At 44.6% G+C, this 22,088-nt stretch overlaps 1 protein-coding gene across 3 annotated transcripts in view; it reads right to left on the reverse strand.

Moving 5' to 3' along the window:
- The window catches only part of ARG2 (arginase 2), a 31,389-nt gene extending 13,177 nt beyond the window's left edge, over positions 1-18,212 (reverse strand). For 2 of the 3 annotated variants that reach the window (XR_014312607.1, XM_082734045.1), the window contains exons 1-2: positions 17,974-18,210; positions 17,014-17,086 (exon numbers count right to left, since the gene is read on the reverse strand). Coding sequence is in view for 2 of the 3 variants with exons in the window: in XM_082734045.1 (XP_082590171.1) it covers positions 17,014-17,086; positions 17,974-18,084 (184 nt within the window). In the remaining variant the exon portion in view is untranslated. Of the gene's footprint in view, positions 1-17,013; positions 17,087-17,973 lie in introns of all 3 variants that reach the window. The other variant, XM_082734044.1, reaches the window with a different exon arrangement.
- Between the last annotated feature and the right edge of the window lie 3,876 nt (positions 18,213-22,088).

Here is a 22,088-nt window from a genome sequence, read left to right on the forward strand (position 1 = left end):
CAAATAATCTTTATCAGGTCTTGCTATTGGCAATAATCTTGGGCTGGACAGATTCTGAATGTCAGTTTCTCCTTCCCTATCCATGTTTATCTGTGTACCCCCTTGAGCCACATCAAGCATTTAGGTTCTTAGTAGGTATAAGACATCAGGGCATGCCTGGTGTTTTATAATATTAAGCATATAAATAGAAAAGCTATATTATCCAATTATAATGTTAATATTAACTAATTATTGATGACTAACTCATTTAATCTTCACATGATCAATAAGAAATACCTAGGAATCAACCCAGTGGATAAGTGACAGAACTTGGGGGAACACACAGCAAGTCCAGGCATGGAATCTAGGATGTAGACTCCAGTAACAGAGAGAGAATATAGTACTCAGCTCACTATTAAAGAAGAAAGCTGCAAAAAGCCTATAAAAGACCCTAAAAAGAATTCGACAGTCTAAGATAATGCTCTCCAAGGAAGAGAGACCAAATTTCATAAAAGGATTTGGGTCATTAATTGTGTAACTCTGTGAAGTGGATCAGCAGATTACTTCACAGCCTAGATAATGGGTTCTTCTAAGATTATCCAACTCCATTTGCTCTCATTCCTTACTCTCCAAACAACCTCCCTCTGATTATTCACTTAGACTCCCTGTTGCCCTCATACCAGCAAGAGGGCCTCCTAATAGTGGATGTCGGAAGGGCTGTTGCTCACTGTTAACTATGAATGGGCATTTCGGTATACACATCACAGTTAGCGTGAGTCTCTGGGTTGGAAAGCCTGATAAGCTCTGCACGTAAAGATTTCTGTTCCTAACTTATTCAAAGAAGTAAATGCTCTCCTCTGTTCATTGCAGCATTTTTACCATTACACACACACACACACACATATATATATATAAAATACTCAGCCGGGGCACCTGGGTGGCTCAGTGGGTTAAAGCCTCTGCCTTTGGCTCGGGTTATGATTTCAGGGTCCTGGGATGGAGTCCCGCATCAGGCTCTCTGCTCAGCAGGGAGCCTGTTTCGTCCCTCTCTCTCTGCCTGCTTCTCTGCCTGCTTGTGATCTCTGTCTGTCAAATAAATAAAATCTTTAAAATACTCAGCCATAAAAAGAATGAATCTTGCCATTTGCAACGACATGGATAGACCTGAAGGGCATTATGCTAAATGAAATAAGTCAGACGGAAAGGTACCATATGATTTCACTTATATGTGAAACCTAAAAAACAAAACCAGAAACAGACTCAAATACTGTTGCCAGAGGGAGAAGGGTAGAGGGATGGACAAAGTAGGTGAAGGGGATTAAGAGGTACAAACTTTCAGTTATAAAGTAAGTCCTGTATACTCAGTAATACTGAGTATTGTTTGGGGACAGGTGCTGACCCCCTTATGGTGAGCACTGTGGATCTCCAGACTTGTCCCGTCACTATGTTGTGTACTTGAAATTACTATTATATGTCAACTATACTTCAATAATAAAATTTAAACAAAAACTCTTTTCTTCCTGGGTCTACAAAACTGAGGACCAGACCCCCTGAAAGGATTAATATCTTAAGAGACCCTGCCTGAGTTGTCCACCCTATAGGACTCCCAATTCTGCTCTTTATTTAAACAAACAAACAAACAAAAAGTGCCAGGTAAGGACTAAGGACAATGAGTGTTAAATGACTTAAAGGAAATTCAGAGAGGATTGGGGGGTGGGGTGGGGGTCAAAGAATGACTCGCCTATCAAGTAAAGTTTATACTAGCATTGTTTTGCTATTTTTCTTGTTCTTCTCTTTCCTTACTGGAAGAAAATTTTTATAAAATCAATAAGGAAGTATCTAATCGTGAAAGCCCCACCCCACATCCCAGGCTTGACTACTCTAGCTTTACAGACCTTTGTATATAAACACAATTCATACTATTTTTAAATAAGGTTGGAGTATGCTTAGCTGCTGTAACTAATCTTCTCCTACAACAATGGCTCAGACCCAGTAAACTGGTTTCTTGTTCATTTAACATCCCAGGGTGGGGGGGGGGGGGGGGGTTGGGCATTCTAGGTCAGCAGGAGGCTTTCCTCCATGCACTAATTCAGAGATCAAGCTCCTTCTGGCTTGTGGCTCTGCCATCATGAGAGCTTTGCCATCTGTGTGGCTAAGGTTGGGTCTCCCTGGGGCCAAGGCAGCAGGAGAGAAAGAAAGAAGGCTCGTCTGCTTTTAAAGGCTCTGGCCTAAAAGTGGCTCATCATACCTGCTCACATGGTACCAGTCAACAAAGGCAGGTCTGACTTCTGTCCAGAAGAAAATGGGTTTTGGCAGACAGCTAGCCATCTCTGCCACAATCTCAACTTTTAATTTCTACTGCCATAACCTTAAAGTGATTAAGAACTCACAGTACAAAAGCCTATGTTGCTGATTCTAACTCTTGGCAATCCTAACTATTCTAGTTCATTACAGAGCTGAGCTGGTGAACATACTAGGCCATCCTGATAGAGCCTTTTAGGACCTTTCTCCTCCAATGCCTGCTTTACCAAAACCATCGTAACACCAAAGGACCAGCAGAGAAGAGCCCAGGATTGGTTTCTAAAGAATTAACAAGGTTCTGAAAGAAGTTACTCAACTCTTTCCATGTTGGAAAGAGTTGAGTGTCTTAACAGAAATGAGAAGTTTGCCTATGGGAGTAATGCAAATGAGGCTGAAGAGAACAGGCATTGTAACCCACAGGGCAGCATTTTTGAGGAGCGGGGAGACTGACGGGAGGTTCATGTTTTATAAGAACAGGATGAACAGTAATAATGAAGCTATTACTTAATAGAGTGCTGTGGCGATTTCTTTCAGTTAGGAAGGCCCAAGAAATGGTCTCACTGATTTTTTTTTTCTTTAAAGATTTATTTATTTATTTGACAGAGACATCACAAGTAGACAGAGAGGCAGGCAGAGAGAGAGAGGGAGAGGGAGAGGGAGAAGCAGGCTCCCTGCTGAGCAGAGAGCCCGATGTGGGACTCGATCCCAGGACCCCGAGATCATGACCTGAGCCGAAGGCAGCGGCTTAACCCACTGAGCCACCCAGGCACCCCTGGTCTCATTGATTTCTAAAGAATCTTAGAGTCCAAGTGAGAAGAGCAAATATTACAATATGGGAAGAGTGTCTGTCTGTCGTGCTTGAAGGAGCTGTCCCTTTGTTGGACTTTGTGGCTCAGGTCAATTCATCGGCAAGTCTAGATCAGATGAGATGACGTTGCCATGCTGCTCCTTCTTCCCAGAAGGCATTGTAGGACAATGGTAGGACAACTTAAGACTTCAGAGAAGCTCTCCTGACAAACTGATTTGAACAAACATGAGAGAGCACTCGTGTCTACTTGCAGCGGGGAAAGGACAGCTCTGCAGACACTGGAACAGCCTTGCTGCTTTTTTCTGCAGTGAGGGTAACAAAAATCCACTGAATACTACTGATCTTTTAAGCCGAAATGTCACCTTTGGCCTTGATAAACCCCTCCAGTCTCCATCAGAGAGGAGTGAGGACACACGTACATCAGCAGAATGATGTAACCCACTTGTGGGGAAGAAATCAAAACAGCCCTCCCTGACCTTAGCAGTATCTGGGGACAGCACTTCTGTTCCAGGGCCCCAATCTCTGGGGAATCCCTGAAGGAAGCCAGTGATAGGGAAAGGAACAAAATGGTCTCCATCCACCACACCGTTCTAGATGTTTCACAGAGAGCAGCCAATCCTCACAGCCTCAGCTGCTCTCAGCGTCCACCCAGTGGAGAGGAGGAAATTCAGCCAAGTGAATAGCTCCAACTGTGTAGGACAAGCCTGAATCACCCTCTCACTAGAGACTCGCATGAAGACAGTGTTCTGAGTCAGCGGCCCCTAAAGGGGCCTCATTCTGTCTCCTACTCTGACTTCCACTCACAGGGAGCTCTAACTGCTTCCAAGGCTCCCAGCAGGGTAAGAGAAATGGCCTCAGGAGGAGGCTGACACACAGAAGAGTCTGCCACACCACAGGGAGCCCACTAGCTGAATAACAGATTTCAAGAAAAGCTAGGAACCGAGTAGTGTGCGGTTTTTTTTAAACTGTCCCGGAAGGGTAGTACCTGGGTGGCTCAGTGAGTTAAAGCCTCTGCCTTTGGCTCAGGTCATGATCCCAGGGTGCTGGGATGGAGCTCTCTGCTCAGCGGGGAGCCTGCTCCCCCTCCCCCACCTCTGCCTGCCTCTCTGCCTACTTGTGATCTCTGTCAAATAAATAAATAAAATCTTTAAAGAAAAATGAAATAAACTGTCACTGAATAGGATGGCATGTTTATTATGAATTGTCAGGAAGAACAAATCAGTGAAACTTGGAGAAAGAAAAAGATGCAGATCTCACTTGGAGCTGGGAGGGTACAAATATTAATGGCTTTTTAAAAGTTACTGACTCAAATATCATACAGGATACACTTAGCCCCAAAGGGAATTCCTGGTATTATAAGGGAATGTAACTGCTAATCCTTAGAACCTCAAAACTGTACCTAGAAAACTAGCTTATTGAACCCAAAGTTGCGAGGTTACCAGAGGTTTAAAAGTTAGGGGAAAAGGCCAGAGTTACTTCAGGCCATTTGCAATAAGAATTTCTCGCTTATCCCTAAAATGTGATTTGGGTAATAACCTTTGAAGAGGCTGTTACTTAAGGGAAAGTCATTTGATTACCACTAAGAAAATGCAGATGTCTGCATTTTAGTAAGTGCATCTGACTGCAGGGGCTGTACAACCCCCAGAATCAGGAGTCCCAGAGGCGTCTCAAAATCCGCTCTTTGCTTCTTAGTCTCTGGCTCCAAAAGAAGCTGAGTGTATTGGGGAAAGAAATCCCATCACGAAGATAACACCTATTTTTTCTGGTTCATTTCTGGGTCTCTGAGAGGACTGCTTTAACCAGGGCTCTCAACATCTCCTCCTTCCTCACCCAGTTGTCTGAGGCAGTGAGGAGCTGGCTGAGGAAGACCAGGGCAGGGAGAGTGGCTTAAGGAGGAAGGGTGACCCCGGGCTTCTAGGCTTCATGTCAGACACGTCCATCTGGCATGCACCAGAGTTCGCCTCAAAAATCAAATGATACAAACATGGTGCCCATAGATGCCTTTGCAGGAATGGGATACTTGAGTAAAAAAATTTTAAATACAGGACTTGAAAATTCAGTTCACGACATGTAACGGAGATGACTTACAACACCATTTATAGTTTTCTTGCTACTTGGTTCTCTGGCGACATTGGTCCTTCTTCATAAGGAGAAGAGAGTGTCACTGTCTGAAGAAAAGCTGAGTAATGTTTGCCCTCTGTGATGAGGAAGCACAGGCTGGCTGAAGACAAAGCAAAAGCTGGCGCCTTGTACCCCCGGCCTCCATCCGCTCCCCCTCAGTCCTATGTGTAGCATCCCTCAGGCAGCCCTGACTGCCATGAACAATAAGCAAATAGTTAACTTGCAGAGCTCACAATCCTGCTAGACAGGAGTCTCCCTTGGCTTACAAATGTCCTAAATCTCACTAACAAAGATGATTTATAGCAGGATTGTGACATCCCACCAAAAAGTCTCCCAACTATCTTAATGTTAATGGCTGGTCTAAAGACAACATTGATCAAGCCGCAAGGGCAAGGCCTCCAAGGCCTCGGTAGGCCTCTGACATCTTGGCACCTTGTAGGCCCTCTTTAGCATATGAAAACTCCTGTGAAACCTCCCTTCCCCTCACCTTCCCCCAACCACAGGGTACATAACCTGCCACCCCTCACGACCCGGGGCAGCAGCTCTTCCTGCCCAGGGGTCCTGTCCCCGTGCTTTAATAAACCATCATTTTGCACCAAAGATGTCTCAAGAATTCTTTCTTGGTCATCGGCTCCGGACCTCAGCCCACCGAACCTCACCTAGGTTCGAACTTCATCACCTGGACCAAACTCACGTCAACCCTCGAAGCTCCTCTAGACCGTGGCGAACCAACTCAGGCTTTTGCAAATGGACCGTTAGCTGGTGGCACCCCCATAAGCCTGGTTCCAGTGCAGGCTTCCCAAGTCACAGCAACATAACCATCTCCTCCATTCAGAACAAGATCGTTGAGCTTCTCTGGAGAGAGATCTGCTAGTGGTATAACAGGCCAACAAAACTTCAACCTGCTCCAATGTAGAGCCACAGGAAGAGACAACAACAATCCCTGGGGATAAAGAACCGCTCTCCAGAAAATGTGATCTTTTCTAAGTTCTTCATATTCGACCTTGTTCCAGAAAAGATTTGAAGGGAAACATATCAGACTAGTGACTGACTACAGCTTCAGGAGCTAACAGTTCTGATGTACAGCTCTCTTCCCCAGAGCCTGGGCTGGCATCCTAGGGAGTGTTCCCAGGGAACCTGGAACCAGACAGACCACATTCCAGACCCCTCTAGGTGGAAAACAGAGTGCATACAAGATAGCCACAGGAGGTGAAGTGCCACAACAGACACAAAAGGAAGAATTCTTGCCCTCTGGCCCCTAGCTTCCTGGACGAGTCAAGATCGCCAACCAAGTTCAGTTTCTGAGCTTGTCCTATCTCACATGCTCTTAGTATTACCTGAGATAAGGGAAAGCCTCCACAAGCTAAGGTTTATATCTTAGTTCAACTGGATGAAGCATCTTTGTGGTTTTGTGCCCCACCCTACCGTTTCTCTTTTCCTTGAAACTGATGGCGTAACCTAAGACTTCCCAAAACCTGTTTGTAATAGACTGTCATTTTGATAAAATCAGGTTTTGGTGAGAAGCTGCAAACACACACAGGCCCACAGATCGCACACTGAAACGGCTCCTAGAGTCTCCAGCTCTCACACACAGCTTGAATCTTCCAAATCTATGAAATACTACTAAGGCAAAGCCAATTAATCTTGGAACGCCAACTCTCTGAAACCCTAAGCATGATGCCATCCGCTCTGTGACTCAATTCTTGGGTCATACAGGAAGGAGTTTTTTACTTCTTTTCCTCTTCAGTGGTTTCTGACCTTGTGGCCTGGGGGAAGGAGCCAGGAAGATTTGGTCTGTCTTCTCCCAATCTGAGCATTACTACACCTGTTATATTAATACAACCTCATATCTGAATCTGGAAGGTATTAGCCAGCAATAAAAGCGGAAGAGGGGAAGGCTTCAAGCAGAAGAGGCACAGAATACCTTCAGCCCTATAGAACAATTCACAATTCCCGGGAGCCCAGGGTTCCTGGGAGGACTGTGGAGAAGGGGGGGTATGCAGGGGTGGGGGTACAGGTGTTGCAAAAGGAGAGTGACAGTGGGGAAGGGGCAGGACACAGATCCTAAGCAGGGAGCTTACTAAGGTTTCCACATCAAGAAGTGACCAATCAAATCTGTGCTGCAGATTTAGCGCCCTGGGGGCCTGAGGGAAAGGGATTGGCTCAGAGGAAGTGCAGCTCCACAAGGGGGGGGGGGGGGAGACAAGGCCATAGGAGAAGCAACAGATGCTGGTAATACTTACAGTGGGATTGGAGATTAAGGGCCCTCACACCAGCTCTCTGGTTTACTACCAGAGTTGAGGACACAGGGGAAGCGAGTGAAGAAGATGAGAAGTTTCGTACTGGATAGATGGCCTTGAGGTGTTAGAGACTACCTTGTTGAAACTACATGGAGTGGCACCTGGGTGGCTCAGTTGAGCATCTGCCTTTGGCTCAGGTCATAATCACACGGTCCTGGGATAGAGCCCTCTTAATTGGGACTTCAAGCTCAGGGGGTAGTCTGCTTCTCTTCCTCTGCCCCTCCCCTCTGCTTGCGGGCTTGGCGCTCTAAAATAAATACATCTTAAAAAAAAAAAAAGGCACTGCCATGTATTGATGATTGATTGACACTGGGTAACAGAGACAACAAATTCACTAGGTCACCGTCTCTACTTGGTTATGTTTGAACATTTCCTTAATAAAGTCAAAAAGATACACAGAGGGACACCTGGGTGGCTCAGTTGGTTCAGCAGCTGCCTTCGGCTCAGGTCATGATCCCAGCATCCTGGGATCGAGTCCCACATCGGGCTCCTTCCTCAGCAGGGAGCCTGCTTCTCCCTCTGCCTCTGCCTGAAATTCTGTCTGCCTGTGCTCGCTCCCCCCCCCCCTCTGATAAATAAATAAAATCTTAAAAGAAAAAAGATACACAGAAGCCAAATGGGCTACAGGTTTGGAGCTGAGCAAAGAAACAAGTGTTGGAGATAAAGCTTTGGAGGCATCAGCATAAAGGTGACAGAAAAGCCATGGGGAATAGACAAAATGCCAACTGAGAGAATATTAAAGCAAGAGAATCAAGGGAAGAACACTGAGGAACACCAGAAGGTAAAGGGCAGATAGCTGAAAATCTAGTCAAGGAACCTGAAGAGCTAAAACCAGAAGAACATGGGGTCTGTTTCAATAAGGAAGGAGTGGAGGGGCGCTTTGGTGGCTCACTCATTAAGTATCTGCCTTGGGCTCAGGTCATGGTCCCAGGGTCCTGGGATTGAGCCACACATCAGGTTCCCTGCTCAATGGAAAGCCTGCTTCTCTCTCCCATTCCCCCTGCTTGTGTTCTCCCTCTTGCTGTGTCTCTCTCTGTCAAATAAAATCTTCAAAAATATATATATAATAACAAGGAAGGAGTGGCCGACAGTGATGAGTAAGGTGAATGCTGCAGTGTCTCCTCTGATAGAACATAGGAGGTCCAAGACCGAAGCAAAACCAGTTTTTGTTGCAATGATGGTCCAGGACGTCAGACTATAACAAGTCAAAGTGTGCAAGGGCAGTGGAGAAACCATGACGGTAAGATCTGCAGTTAATTACTGAAGGGATGGGTTAGAAGTTGAGGAACAAGAGGAAGGAAAGGGTAATTGCTAGAACACTCTGAAGGCAGGAGAGATAGGATCTGGAGCATAGGGAGGTGATGTGACCATTTGTTCCTTGTCCAAGATCTGTTCTTCACTTCTCCAGTGAGACAGCAGACCTCTAGCTGGGAACATGACCTCTTAGAATTAAGACTAAACTCACCATCTTCCCCTGTAACTGGGTGTGGCCATATGACCCATTGGGGCCAACAGGATAAGCAGGAGTGCCCTGCAGCTTCTTGGAAACTTTCCTTCAGGGAAAGCACAAGTTCTCCTTCACCTGCTTCTGTCCATTCTTGCCCCCTGCTGCCAGATAGGACACCACACTATCTGGGACCATTAGATAGAGACCTTGCTGGTGGAACAGCGAGATAAGAATCTAGGTCCAAACTATAAAAACAGAAGGTCCAAACCTGCTCTGGACTTCTCTCCAGACCTGCTTACTGGAGAGTGAGTTTTTTGTTGTTTTTTTTCCCTAAGATTTATTTATTTGAGAGAGGGGGTCAGGGAGAGCAAGGGAGGGTGCGGGCACACAAGCCGAGGAAGGAGGGAGTGGGAGAAGCAGGCTTCCCACTGAGCAGGAACCCCGATGGGGGACTTGATCCCAGGACTGCAGGATTATGACCTGAGCCAAACGAGCTGAGCCACCCAGTGCCCTTGACATGATTTTTCTAAAACTGCTGTTATTTTGTGCTTTATCACATGCAATTTTATCTACCCGATACCAGGAGGACGGGATCCCTCATCCTCTGAGGGTATAAAAGAATTTTGGTCCATACAACTAACTGGGGGGAGTCATGGGGAAAAGGGCTGTTAAGGGAGTTTGTGCCTGAGTCAGAAAGACAAGACCCTGAGGATTGTGGGTAAAGACTTGAAACAGCCATCATGGGAATCATGGGAAATGTGAGAGTGAGTACACCATGAACACGCAGGACTTTAAGAAGTAGGAAGCCATACACTTTTGACAGAGCCACTCTGAGTTTCTTCCACCACCACAGGAGCTGAGAAGGCAGCCGACTGCCCCAGTCCAGGGATCGTGTTGCACAGGGCAAGAAATGAGTCTCTCTTACTCTACTACTGACTGTATGACCTAGAGAAAGTTTCTTATGGTTTCCAGGACAGACTTTTTTGGTTTGTTCATTCTCAGATTTATAGAGCAAAACAATGTGCTAAAAAGCTAAAAAAAAAAATCATTTTAAGCACATGGCATGGTCATGTCCTAAGAAAAGCTACAACCTCAAGCTACGGCCTCATTCTTAACTCACATTATATTCTAACTTACTTTAATTCTCCTTTAAATTGTGGTAAAATACACATAAAAATAATCACTTTTAAGTGGTATTCCATGCATTCACATTATTATATAACCATCACCACCATCCACCTCCAGAATTCCTTTCATCTGTACACATTAAACAATATTTCTTCATTCCCCCTTCCCCTGGGCAACCACCACTCTGGGGCCCTGGGCAACCACCACTCTGCTTTCTGTCCCTATGCGTTTGAATACTCTAGGTACCTTGTAAGTGGAATACGTAGTTGTCTTTTTGTGACTGGTTTATGTCACTTAGCATAATGTTCTCAAGGTTCACCCATGTTACAGCATATGTCAGAACTTTCCTTTTTAAGGCTAATATTCCATTGTACGTTTGTATCATTTTATCCATCCATTCATCCATCAATGGGCTCTTGGGTTCCTTCCATCTTTTGGTTATTGTGTGCAATGCTATGAACATGGGTGTATAAATATCTCCTCTAGACCCTACTTTCAATTATTTTGGGTATATGCCTGAGGTGAAATTGCTGATATGTTAACCATTTTTAATTTTTTGAGAAACTGCCATATTGGTGTTTCGGGGTTTTTTTTGTTTTGTTTTGTTTTGTTTTGTTTTTTAAGATTTTATTTATTTATTTGACAGAGAGAGATCACAAGTTGGCAGAGAGGCAGGCAGAGGAAGCAGGCTCTCTGCTGAGCAGAGAGCCCAATGCAGGGCTGGATCCCAGGACCCTGAGATCATGACCTGAGCCGAAGGCAGAGGCTTAACCCACTGAGCCACCCAGGCGCCCCCGCCATATTGGTTTTGACAGCAGCTATATCATTTTGCATTCCCACTATAGTGCACAAGAGTCCTAATATCACCACATTCTCACCAAGTCTTGTTATTTTCGGGGTTTTTGTTGCTGTTTTTATTGTTTTTGACACTGGCCATCTTGATGGGTATTGTTTGTTTTTAACAAATTAAGAATGACCTAGTAGCAAGAGCCTAGCACAATGTCCAGAACATGGCAAATGGATAACAACTTTGAAATGAAAGGTCTAAGTTAAATTCTTTGCTGCCTGCTCCCTTTCTGAGAAGGAAAGATTTGGTTATACTGAAATTTGGTAAATCCCAATAATGCCTTTAAGAGATTTACCTACATCTGCTACGTTGGCTTTTGCTCCAGCATATTACTCAGCAAATTACCTACTGAAGAATGGCTTCATCACCTTCCAGAAAGAAACCAGCATCCATTGCCAGCCACTCCCCATTGCTTCTACCCACCAGTCCCCAGATTAGTCTACTTTGTCTCTTTAGATTTGCCTATTCTGGATAGTTCATATAAATGGAATCATAGAATATGTAGCTCTTTGTGTATTTCTTTCACTTACTATAATGCTTCCAAGTTTCATCCCTGCTGTAGCATGAATTAGAAATTCATTCTTTATGATTCAGTGATATTCCACTGTATGGATATAGCCTATTTTTTTTTTATTAAAACAACTTAGATCTCCCATCAAAATCCAGATTTCTGGTTTTTCTTGAAAAATTGAAGAATAGAAGGCCTTCCCCTTCCCAAAGAGCAATCACTGGCTAGAGCTCAATAATAGCATCTTGTTCCCTGAACATTCCCAGGCACCTTTCTTTCTCTGGGTCTTACTGTTCCTTCTGCCTGAAATACTCCCAGTTACATACCTTGTGCCTTTCTTCACCTGCCAAAGGTCTTCTCACAGGACTCCTTTTTGCTGAGGCCTCCCCAACTACATACACAATGCCTACTCTATCCCCAATACTTGCTATCCCCCACCACTTGCTTTCATTTTTTTATCATCTGACAGACTGTATGTTTTACTTAAGTCTGTTTCCAACCACCCTTCATTAGAATGGCTGCTCCAAGATAACAAGACTTTCTTTTGTCCACTATTATATTCCCAGTACCTAAACCTTAGCAGTGCTCAAATTTTTGGAATATAGAAATTAGCAAAAGAACTTGTTATAGTTTTTAGTGACTAAAAGCTGCTCCTAGAAAAGAAAACCTGAAAATGATATTTAAAATGCTTTGATACATACTTTATATTACTTACATTTTAAGTGCAATCATTTTAACAGATGTCTACAGTCTTATAACTCTATTAAGATATAGGCTTAAGATCGAGAACACTGAAAATGATTTAAGTCATGGTAATACACTAAAGTTGGTCTGCTTACTAGTCAGGCATGCCCAGAACTTAAAAATGTCTTTAGTTAAAATTTGAGGTGGTTTTCAGGAGTCACATTAAGGAACGTGATGGTTCAAAAATCAAAGCACCAAGGAACAGAGAGCTGCTAAAACCTGGAGAGACTAAGATCTAGTCCGAAATTAACTAAAGGCCAAAGAAACTGTAACCTAATGAGTTATATTAACTTACAAGAAGTCTGTGTCAAGTACTAGGGAAAAAGACAAACAAAAGAACAAGAATTTATTATCAAGAGACTAGAGAGAGGACTTAGAGTATCCCAGTCCACATGGCAATTTTTCTCACTAGAATTTGTAAACTGCGTATCAATCGGGATCTCTAAACTACAAGCAACAGAAACCTGTTCTAGCTAATTACAGCAGAAAAGCAATTTATTCAATTTGGGTAACTCCCGGAATCTTTTTAAGAGGGCTGATATCTGGGTTAAAGGCCACAGTACCAGCAATTATGGCTCCCGAAGTCCAACTACAGGACAGTCCGGTAAAGATCTAGAGCTCCACTACTCAGGAAAGGCACTGCATGCAGCTGGCACGACTGACCCCATGACGCTGGACAGAAGCCCCTGCTGGCACTGTTACCACCCTGCCCATCACAGAATGAATTCTTTGCTGCTCCTTCTCGAATTTCAAGTCAAAGTTTAGGATGCATGCTTCTATATGTGGAGCCTAGGTCAAGGGCTCACAACTCTAGCTGCAATGAGAATAAGGCAGAATGTGGGTAGAGAGAAGTCTAAAGACATAGATGAAGGTCAGATTGCAATGCTATGTGTTCTACACTTCAACCTAGGGGTCGAAGGACAAATAGCAAAATGTAAAACTATTAAATGAAACTGGATTAGAAAAATGTATCTAGTACAAGCCTGAGATTTCATTGCTTATTATAGGTTCAGGCTACATTTAAAAATTATGAACCTTTAAAGCCAATTTTAAGAAATACAAAGTGAATAATATGGCAAATTAGAAAAGATGGTATATGAATGAAAAGACTGAAAAGCATGGACGCATGTAAAAGAAAGCCATGGAAAGACTAAGCAAAGGATAAATGGTCTTAGAAAGCTTACTCTGGTGGCAGCAAAGAATGTGAACCAAGGAAGGTAGACAAAGGACCAAAGAAACCAAAGGAAAGTTACAGTCAAGTGTAAAGAGAGAGAACTACAGCAGCACCATTATGGCGAAGGACTCTAATCTTTTAGGAGGGGGAAAAAAATCAACAACTTTGTGACCAACAGATGTAAAGCACAAAACGGAAGGAGCAAAGAATTGTGATGGTCTTTTTAGTTTGACTTGAGTGACTGAATAATGGGTGATAGCATGAAACAGACAAGGGGAGGACAGCAGGAGAAACAGATCTGAGGAAGAAGATAAGGAATTTTGTTTTGAACAAGTGCAGTTTGAGACATCTGTGAGAGTGAGACGAGGGTCCTTAGAACCAAGCTGGAGAAACACTGGGGTCAGCATTTAAGGGTTGGGAAGAAGAGGAAGATCTCACAAAGGAGTCCAGGAAAGACTAGTCAATGGAGACAAGAGACTCAAAAGAGAGGGGTGTCTTTGCTCACAGTATTTCCAGAATAAAGCGATCAGTTGTGCAATAGAGAGGCCCAGCAAAATAAAGGCTGACAGATCAGTAGGCTTGCTCGAGGTAATTTCAGTGGAATAGCAAGGGAGAGGCCAGGCCAAGTATCACGATAACACAGCTAATGAATATTAACACCCCACCGCAAGCAAATACATATCCCGGAACTCACACATCAATCTGTACCGAATAGTTCTCAGATCTTCCTGTTAAACTACCTAAGGCCCTCAATCAGCTCTTCCTGAAGCAGACCAGATTCTGGTCTGTTGTCTGATGGAGCACCAAATGGAACAGGAAGGACAAATGTCTCTAGCCTAGTCGAGAGGAACCAGAGGGGCTCCCACATGGCTTCCAGAACTCCAGCCTAAGTTAATTTAAAGAGTTGTTTCAGTGGCTGGCATCTCTTTTCAGTGCCTCAGCTGAGTCCAATTACCTAATTACAATGATAAAGCCCTCAAACTGTACATCTCCCTTGACAGTGATCCCCCTCCCCCCAGCAGAACACTCCTTCAACTTCCAAAGAAAAAAGGGGCCAATGATCAATGACTGTGGCTTTCAGGGCTCACCAGAATCAGAAGCAGAGGCACCGAATCTGAGACTTGGCAGGCCAACTGCCTCTTCATCTCTCCCAAGCTCTCTGCATATGCTCAGATAAGGGGTCACCTGAGAGAGAAGCCGAGTGTCCTTACTAAATCCAGGGTAAAAAAAAAAAAGGGAAAACCAAACCCAGACACTAAATCAAATCCATTCATTCCAGAAAACAGGAAGTTTGACCAATGCCATGGCAATACCAGCAGCCTGTGACATCAGAGCTGAGGCCAAGGAACAAAGGGATTTGTGAAAGTTATCTTTCCCTGGGTCCTCTCCGCCTTGAAATCTGACCCATGCTGCCTGTTTGAAAGTGCACTGGTACCTCAGTACTGCTTCACAACAGAGCAACTGAACTTCTCTTGGTACTTTTCTCAACCTATTTTTGGAGATTAGCCAAAACCACACGCTGCAAATGTGCTGAGTGCCACACTCTTATTAATATGCAATGAGATTCTATTCTGGGCTGCTGGTCGTACTGGCCTACCAGTCAGCTACAGGGCAAGGATATAAATTGTAAGGCTAAAAAAAACTTAAAGAGAAGACCAAAATAAACTGCAGCTTCCCCATCACTTTAGGTTGAGAGGATGTATTTGAGGGAGTAGTGTTTAAGGGAGAATGGCTACTCCAGGTTGAAGCGGAAAAGTACCATGAGCTAGGACAGGAAAAGTCCACAAAGCATGAGCCACAGATGTGCCTCTCCCCCTCATTCAGCAGCCTCAACTGAATATTATGTGTTCTGTGTAAGAGGCTGAAACTGATTCTTGTCTCTAAAGGTAGAATTGAGGACTGAGCAGGCAATTCAAGCAAGACCAGGCCCAGTTCATCTGACGGGCTGCAGGGGTTTATCCAGTATTTAAAAAAAAAAAAAAAAAAAAAAGTTGTTCCCAGAGATTATGGTCTTCAGTGTAAAACGCTGCCTTTTAAAAAGGCTGAGGGGCCCCTGAGTGGCTCAGTTGGTTAAGCAATTGCCTTTTCAGCTCAGGTCATGATCCTGGAGTCCTGGGATCTAGTCCTGCATCCGGCTGCCTGCTCAGCGGGAAGTCTGCTTCTCCCTCTGACCCTCTCAGCCTCTCATGCTCTCTCTCACTCTCATTCTCTCAAACAAATAAATAAAATCTTCAAAAAAATTAAAAAGGCTGAATGTGTACAGCTGATTTAAAGGGAGAGGATCCTCATTTATAAGCAGGAATAGAGGGGCACCTGGGTGGCTCAGTGGGTTAAAGCCTCTGCCTTCAGCTCAGGTCATGTTCCCAGCGTCCTGGGATGGAGTCCCACATTGGGCTCTCTGCTGAGCGGGGAGCCTGCTTTCCCTTCTCTCTCTCTCTGCCTGCCTCTCTGCCTACTTGTGATCTCTGTCTGTCAAATAAATAAATAAAATCTTAAAAAAAAAAATAAGCAGGAATAGAAACTTCTTGTTAGGTAACTGATGACACATTAAAACTGAATCTTCATTTCTCTTTCATCTTTGGTGGTGAGCCTAGAGAGTTATTAAAAGAATTAAGAGATCCTACTGAAGAAGGATCTGTAATTATTTAACAGAGAAAAGTTTTGAGTAGTGAACCAAAGACACCACATCTAGATCTAGCCAGAGGCACAGGAAGTACACCTCAGCCCAAGGTGGTTTTGGTGACTTCACTCGACCTGTGTTTTAGAAGGAAATGGTCCACCCCTGGAATGGACTCCGTTTTCAAAGCAAGAGTGGGGAAGAGATTTATAGTTAACCTAGATTCCCCATTGCTATCTGCAGCACCCACAGCTCACTGCTGCCACACCTTCTGCACGTACAGCTTCAGAAAAGATCTGGGAGTTGTCCTCATATAAATAGAAGAAATGCCTTTAAACAGCAGCTAGAAACATTCAGGTTAGGTAAAGGAGCCTTCCTATCTAACAGTTGGAATTTGGTGCCCTCTGACCAAAAGAAGGGTTCTCTATTACCATATAAATGGCTTTTATCTTTGGGTCAGGTTCTGTAACTTTACAGTAACTTGGGAGCTTGTGAAAATGCACATGTCTGGGTCCCACCCAGAGCCAATAAATCAGACTATTCCAGGGAGAAGCCTAGGAACCTGTATTTTTTTAACAAGTAATCCAAGTGATTTTCATCACAGGGAAGTTTGAGAAACACTGATCTAAAACTCTGCTTATCGTAATAAAAAGCTATTCATCCTGGGGAGGAAATGAAGGAGAGGAAGAGAGGAAACAGGCTAGACTGATGAATCAGAAGCACACCCTGATGGAGTTCCGAGAGCTGGAATATGAGAGGGAAGAGCTGACTGAGCAGTTAGAGCTGAACTTAGCCAGTATTCTTCCCACTGCTTGCTCCAGACCCCATGTCACTCCACCTCCTCGCCTTCTACACAGTTACTCTCTTTATTGCCGACAAGACTTTGCCTGAAGACTCCCAGATCTTAAACAGCAGATGGAATCAAAGGGAGGACGAGAGGCTTCCCAAGTACAAGCAGACACTGTGCAGTCCCTGGACAGGAGAGGAGACTGAATGGCCTGCTACCAGCCATCACAGAATCTAAACTCCAGCCACTTACCCAAATTGGACAGTCTTTTCATCAAGCCAGCCTCTCTCACGGCAGCAGGACCATATTCCACTCCTTTTCTTTTCTGTCACATAAATCACACAGTTAGATGTGAAAGAAGTGGGTTAGAAATAAGACCACTTTATTTCGCAAAAATACAGAAATCTGCTATTCTATACTTAGTTGCCAACAGATCCCTCTGAAAACCTGTGACACCATCAGCCCTTCCTTTTATTTTTTTCACCTGAGGTCGGCTCGTTTCAAACACTTGCAGGGGAGGAGCAAAAAAAATTACTGGAATCAAATCAACCTCCAAGCCCCTGACTGTGGGAAGAGCAAGCAGAGGCCAAGACAGGGAAGGGCCTTAGCCTGGTCTGGATCCGGTGCTTGGGGGGGTCGGGGGGAGGGTGTGTGCGGCTGGCAGAGGCCTAAGCCTGGGCTTCACGAGCAGTGAGGTCTCCACGACTGCAGGTTTCTTCCATTGAAGAGAACAAAACCGCCCCTCTCGTCCCCTCGCCGCTGAAGACGACAGCTCCAATATCCCCCGCCAATGAATGGTTTCTGAGAATGCATCCTGAAGCCTTAAATCCCCGGTCGCTCACTTCAACCTCTTCTCTCCGGACATTCCACCGGGTATTCTGGCCGATTTGTCCCCCTCCAGCCCCTCCCTGAAATCCTGCCCCAACTCCCCAAGCGGGACCCACCACTTTCCCTCTCCTCGGGAGGAAGGCCGCGGAGACCCTCCAGCCCGCGGCCCCTGCCCGCAGCGCAAGCAGGATGCCCTCCATCTCCTTTCTCCTTCCCCATCTTTTACCAGAGGAAACCCCACGTGCTCTCCCGGTGCCCAATCGTGGGAACCCACCACCTCGTCCCCCTCTCTGTTCCTCTTCATCTTCTCCTCGTCTCCCCGCTCCTTACCCCACCCCTGCTTTCTCCTGGTTCTGCCCCTCGGTGCCAGGTCCCGGTTCTCACCTGTCCCTGTGAAAACGGGGCTCCGATCACAGCCACCGAGTGAACGGACTTCTTCAGGATGGAATGCACTCGCGTCCGGAGGAGACGCGACAGGCTGCTTCTCAGGGACATGACTGGCAGCGCAGGAGGGAAGTGAGAGAGAGGAACGCTACTCCGTGCGGCTCGCCGCCTCAACAGAGCGCGGCAGCCCCGCGCAGCGCTTCACCTACCCGGGCGCCCCGGGCACCGCACCGCCCTGTGACGTCACAGCCACCCGGCCCCGCCCCCGCACCAGCCCCCGACACACCTTCCCGTAGACCCCGCCCACTCCTCCTGGCCTGGACACGCCTTCGCTGACGTCACCCCGCCCCAGGCCGGGCTCTCCCTCCCGGGAGGAGCCCCTGCCGCGGACGCCACAAGGCTAGTGTCAGTGTCGGACCAATAAGAGCGCGGTCACGGACAGGTTTGTCCCGCCTCGGGAAGCGGCCGGCCCCCGCGAAGTTAGCGAATTCAGCGGAACAGGGGAACCAACTAGCGACCACGCAGATCGCGACTCTTCACACAAATGCATGCCCGGCAGGTGCCAACTCTAGGGAAGGGCTGCCGGGGCTGGATCTGGGCTAGTCTGACCCCGCTTGAGTGTTCTGCCAAGAGGAAGCCAGCATCCATCTGCTCTGTTCCGTCTCAGCTCTGGGTCCAAAAAAAAAACACTTACCCATCATTGGGCTTTGAAGGCTAGGAGATCAAATACAGATAGAGCTCTCTGGGCCAGGAATGTTAATAAAAACTCACCTATACGGGGTTGTAAAAAAAATAATAATAATAAAAAACAAAAAACAAAAAAACCCTCACCTATCCTAGGTATTTTGGTTGGGGAGATTAGGATTTTACAAACAATCACTTTCCAGTGTTTCCAATTCTTTGCCTGTATAACGGGAGCACTGTTACTAAAAAACTAAGCAGTGTATCTGGACTGTTCCTAAAATTTGGGGAGGCTATAGAACTGAAAACAACTAGAGTCGTAATAATAATACTTTAATAATCATAGCCAACGTAAGTTCCAAAAACGTTTAGCCCTCTAACAATTCCGTAAATCGGGACTATTTTAAAGAGGAGGAAACAAGATCAAAGAAGATAACTTCCCCCAAGTCATATAGCTTGTAAGTGACAGAGTTGTGTGACTCCAGATTCCAACCAAGTTCTTACCAAGGGCGGGCTTGCAGAAATTTGGACATTAGTCCTACCAAAATACATTTTTACCTAAACAACAGAAAATTATCTCAACTGATGCCAACTTACATGCTGCTCTCCAACAAAACAGTCAGAAATCCCCATGGCAACATCATAACTCCAAGGAGCTTTAGTATTATAAGGTCGTTTATTTCTAGAGGATAAATTTTATACCTGTCTCCCCCTGCTGGTTTAACAAAGACATACATGCCTGAAGCTTTAGCAAAATGAGTAAACCATTACTGTAAGGCAGTAGTTCTGAAAGTGTGATCCTCACAGCAGCAGCATCAGACTTTACATACTTGTCAAATGGAATATGTTGGGCTCTTCCCCCAAATTTACTGACTCTCAGTAACTCTGCAGTGGAGTACCAGCAACCTAAATTTTAACAATCTCTCCAGGGTCGGAAGCTGTGGAGAGCAGTAGGGGTGTGGTCAGGGATTCAGTCACTGATGCAGTCCCACTTCTTTCAGATCCTTGGAATTATCTTGGTACCTTTTTCCTATCCATCAACACATTTAATTTTTTCCCCCTTGACTGTATTTTCTCAAATTGATTTGGGCTTTCCTGGACTCCAGCAAAACTGGTTTCTGGAGTACCTACTTTGGGTCACCAGGTTGACCTTTCTAATGTGCTACATTAATCCTGAACATCATTTCAGTGGTTTTCCATTATCTATAGTTTAGTCAGAGATGAATCATCCATTCCACATTATTATGGGGGGCGAGCAACAGATTGCTATATTACTATTGTCCTTTAAAATTCTTATTATTGCTTCCATACATTTAAAATATTTTATAATTCATTTTTAGACCCTGAAAAATGTGGTCTGCTTTTGTTTTCAAAATAGGCATTTGTTTTCTAAATAAGCTATTAAAGATAATATTCAAAAGTTGTAAAAGTCATAGAAGAATAAGTTGTTTTAGAAATTTACAACTTGGGGCGCCTGGGTGGCTCAGTGGGTTAAGCCTCTGCTTTCAGCTCAGGTCATGATCTCAGGGTCCTGGGATTGAGTCCCACATTGGACTCTCTGCTCAGGAGGGAGCCTGCTGCCTCCTCTCTCTCTCTCTCTGCCTGCCTCTCTGCCACTAGTGATCTCTCTCTGCCAAATAAGTAAATAAAATATTTTTTTAAAAATTTACAACTTGTTTTGTTATAGCGTAAGTGGAGGACCCTTCCTCATATTCAAAACAAGTTGCTCTGCTTTTCTTCTTCCTTTATTGGAGGACCTAAATATTCTCTCTAATTCAGTGGCTGCCAACACACACTCTATCCTTGACAGGTTGCTGGCAGTGTGTATGTGTGTGGGGAGTGGGACGGGGGAGCCTGGTGAATAGGGAAGCCCTGATAATGGTGTTTGCCAGTTTCCAGGTGTATATACTCCCAAGCTACCATTGTGATGTCACTGATCATGGAGTTGGGGAAAGGTGCTCCTTGTATAGTATTTCCACTGTACAGATATGATCAACATAAATAACCTCAAGAGCACAAATAATAACACTAGATTTATAAAATAATTAGGCAATGACAAGTTTCGAATGTATATTATCTTTGTTTTTAATACAATTTACTTGTAAGTTTATATAATTTGATTTTTAACGATTTTTAACAACTGGTTTGAAATAGTCTTGAAAATTTAACAATAGGGTTTTGCAGGTGGCAAGCATGCCTTCAGTATGTCTCCAGCAGGATACAACATACCGCTGTTTACTGAAAATCCACAGTAAACAGAAAAGGGAACACAGAAAAGACTAAACTGGAAATTCCCAAGGGCTGGGACCATAACTCTTTCTGCTCATCATTTTATCCCACTGAATACAGTGCTTGGTACATAGCAGAGGCATGGCAAATAATAGACCTTCCAGATTTTTAATGAAATCCTTATGTGCTTTGGTCTCTGGTTCTGATATGGAAGTCTTTCTGGATTTCTACTTCTACTTTCTAACATCCTAAAGAACTGAGTTCACCAACCACACCTTTAGACTCTAAAATTTAGAGCCTCCCTTTCGTTTAAAGAAAAAAAAATGTGTTTGTTCAATCATTTATTGCCAGTAATTACTGAGCACTTTATGTGTGCAAAGCATTGTTCTATGTGCTGTTCAGAGAGATGAAAACAATAGCTCAACACTCCCAGTGCTTACATTCTAGTGGGGAAAAGAATCAAGTAGTTAAATAATTTCAGATAGTAGTAAGTGCTATAGGGAAAATAAAGCAGGGAAATGGGACACAACGTGCTGTTTTAGAAAGGCATATCAAGGAAGATCTCTCCAAGCTAAACTTTGAGCCAGACACCTGAATGATGAAAAGGAGCTGGTCATAACAAGTTCTGGGAATAGAGCCTTCTAGGTTTACAGGAACAGCAAGATCCAAAACCATAAAGCTAAAACATGCTAACAGATCAGAAGAAGAACAAAAATGCCTGGGTAGCCCAAATGTGCAGAGCAAAGGGTGTATAGTCAATTGAACCAGATTCATAGGCAGGAAACAGATCTCAGAGGCAGCAGTGAAGAGCGTGAATTTCAGAGGAAGAATTTTTTTTTTAATTTATTTATTTGACAGACAGAGATCACAAGTAGTCAGAGAGCAGGCAGAGAGAGAGAGGAGGAAGCAGGCTCCCTGCCAAGCAGAGAGCCCGATGTGGGACTCGATCCCAGGACCCTGGAATCATGACCTGAGCCAAAGGAAGAGACTTTAATCCACAGCCACCCAGGCGCTCTCAGAGGAAGGATTTTTACACAAAGGTAGAGGGTTAAAATTTCTGAATCTATGTTAGGGAGTTGGGAATAAGGCAGGGGAATAACTTTAAGTGATGGTTTCATCGTCTACCCAACCCACAGCCTGGTCTGGAGGCAGCCACCTGAGCCCCTTTCATACTGCTCACCTCCCCCAACACCACCACAAACAGA

This window comes from Mustela nivalis (assembly GCF_964662115.1).
Source record: "Mustela nivalis genome assembly, chromosome: 6".
NCBI classification, from domain to species: Eukaryota; Metazoa; Chordata; class Mammalia; order Carnivora; family Mustelidae; genus Mustela; species Mustela nivalis.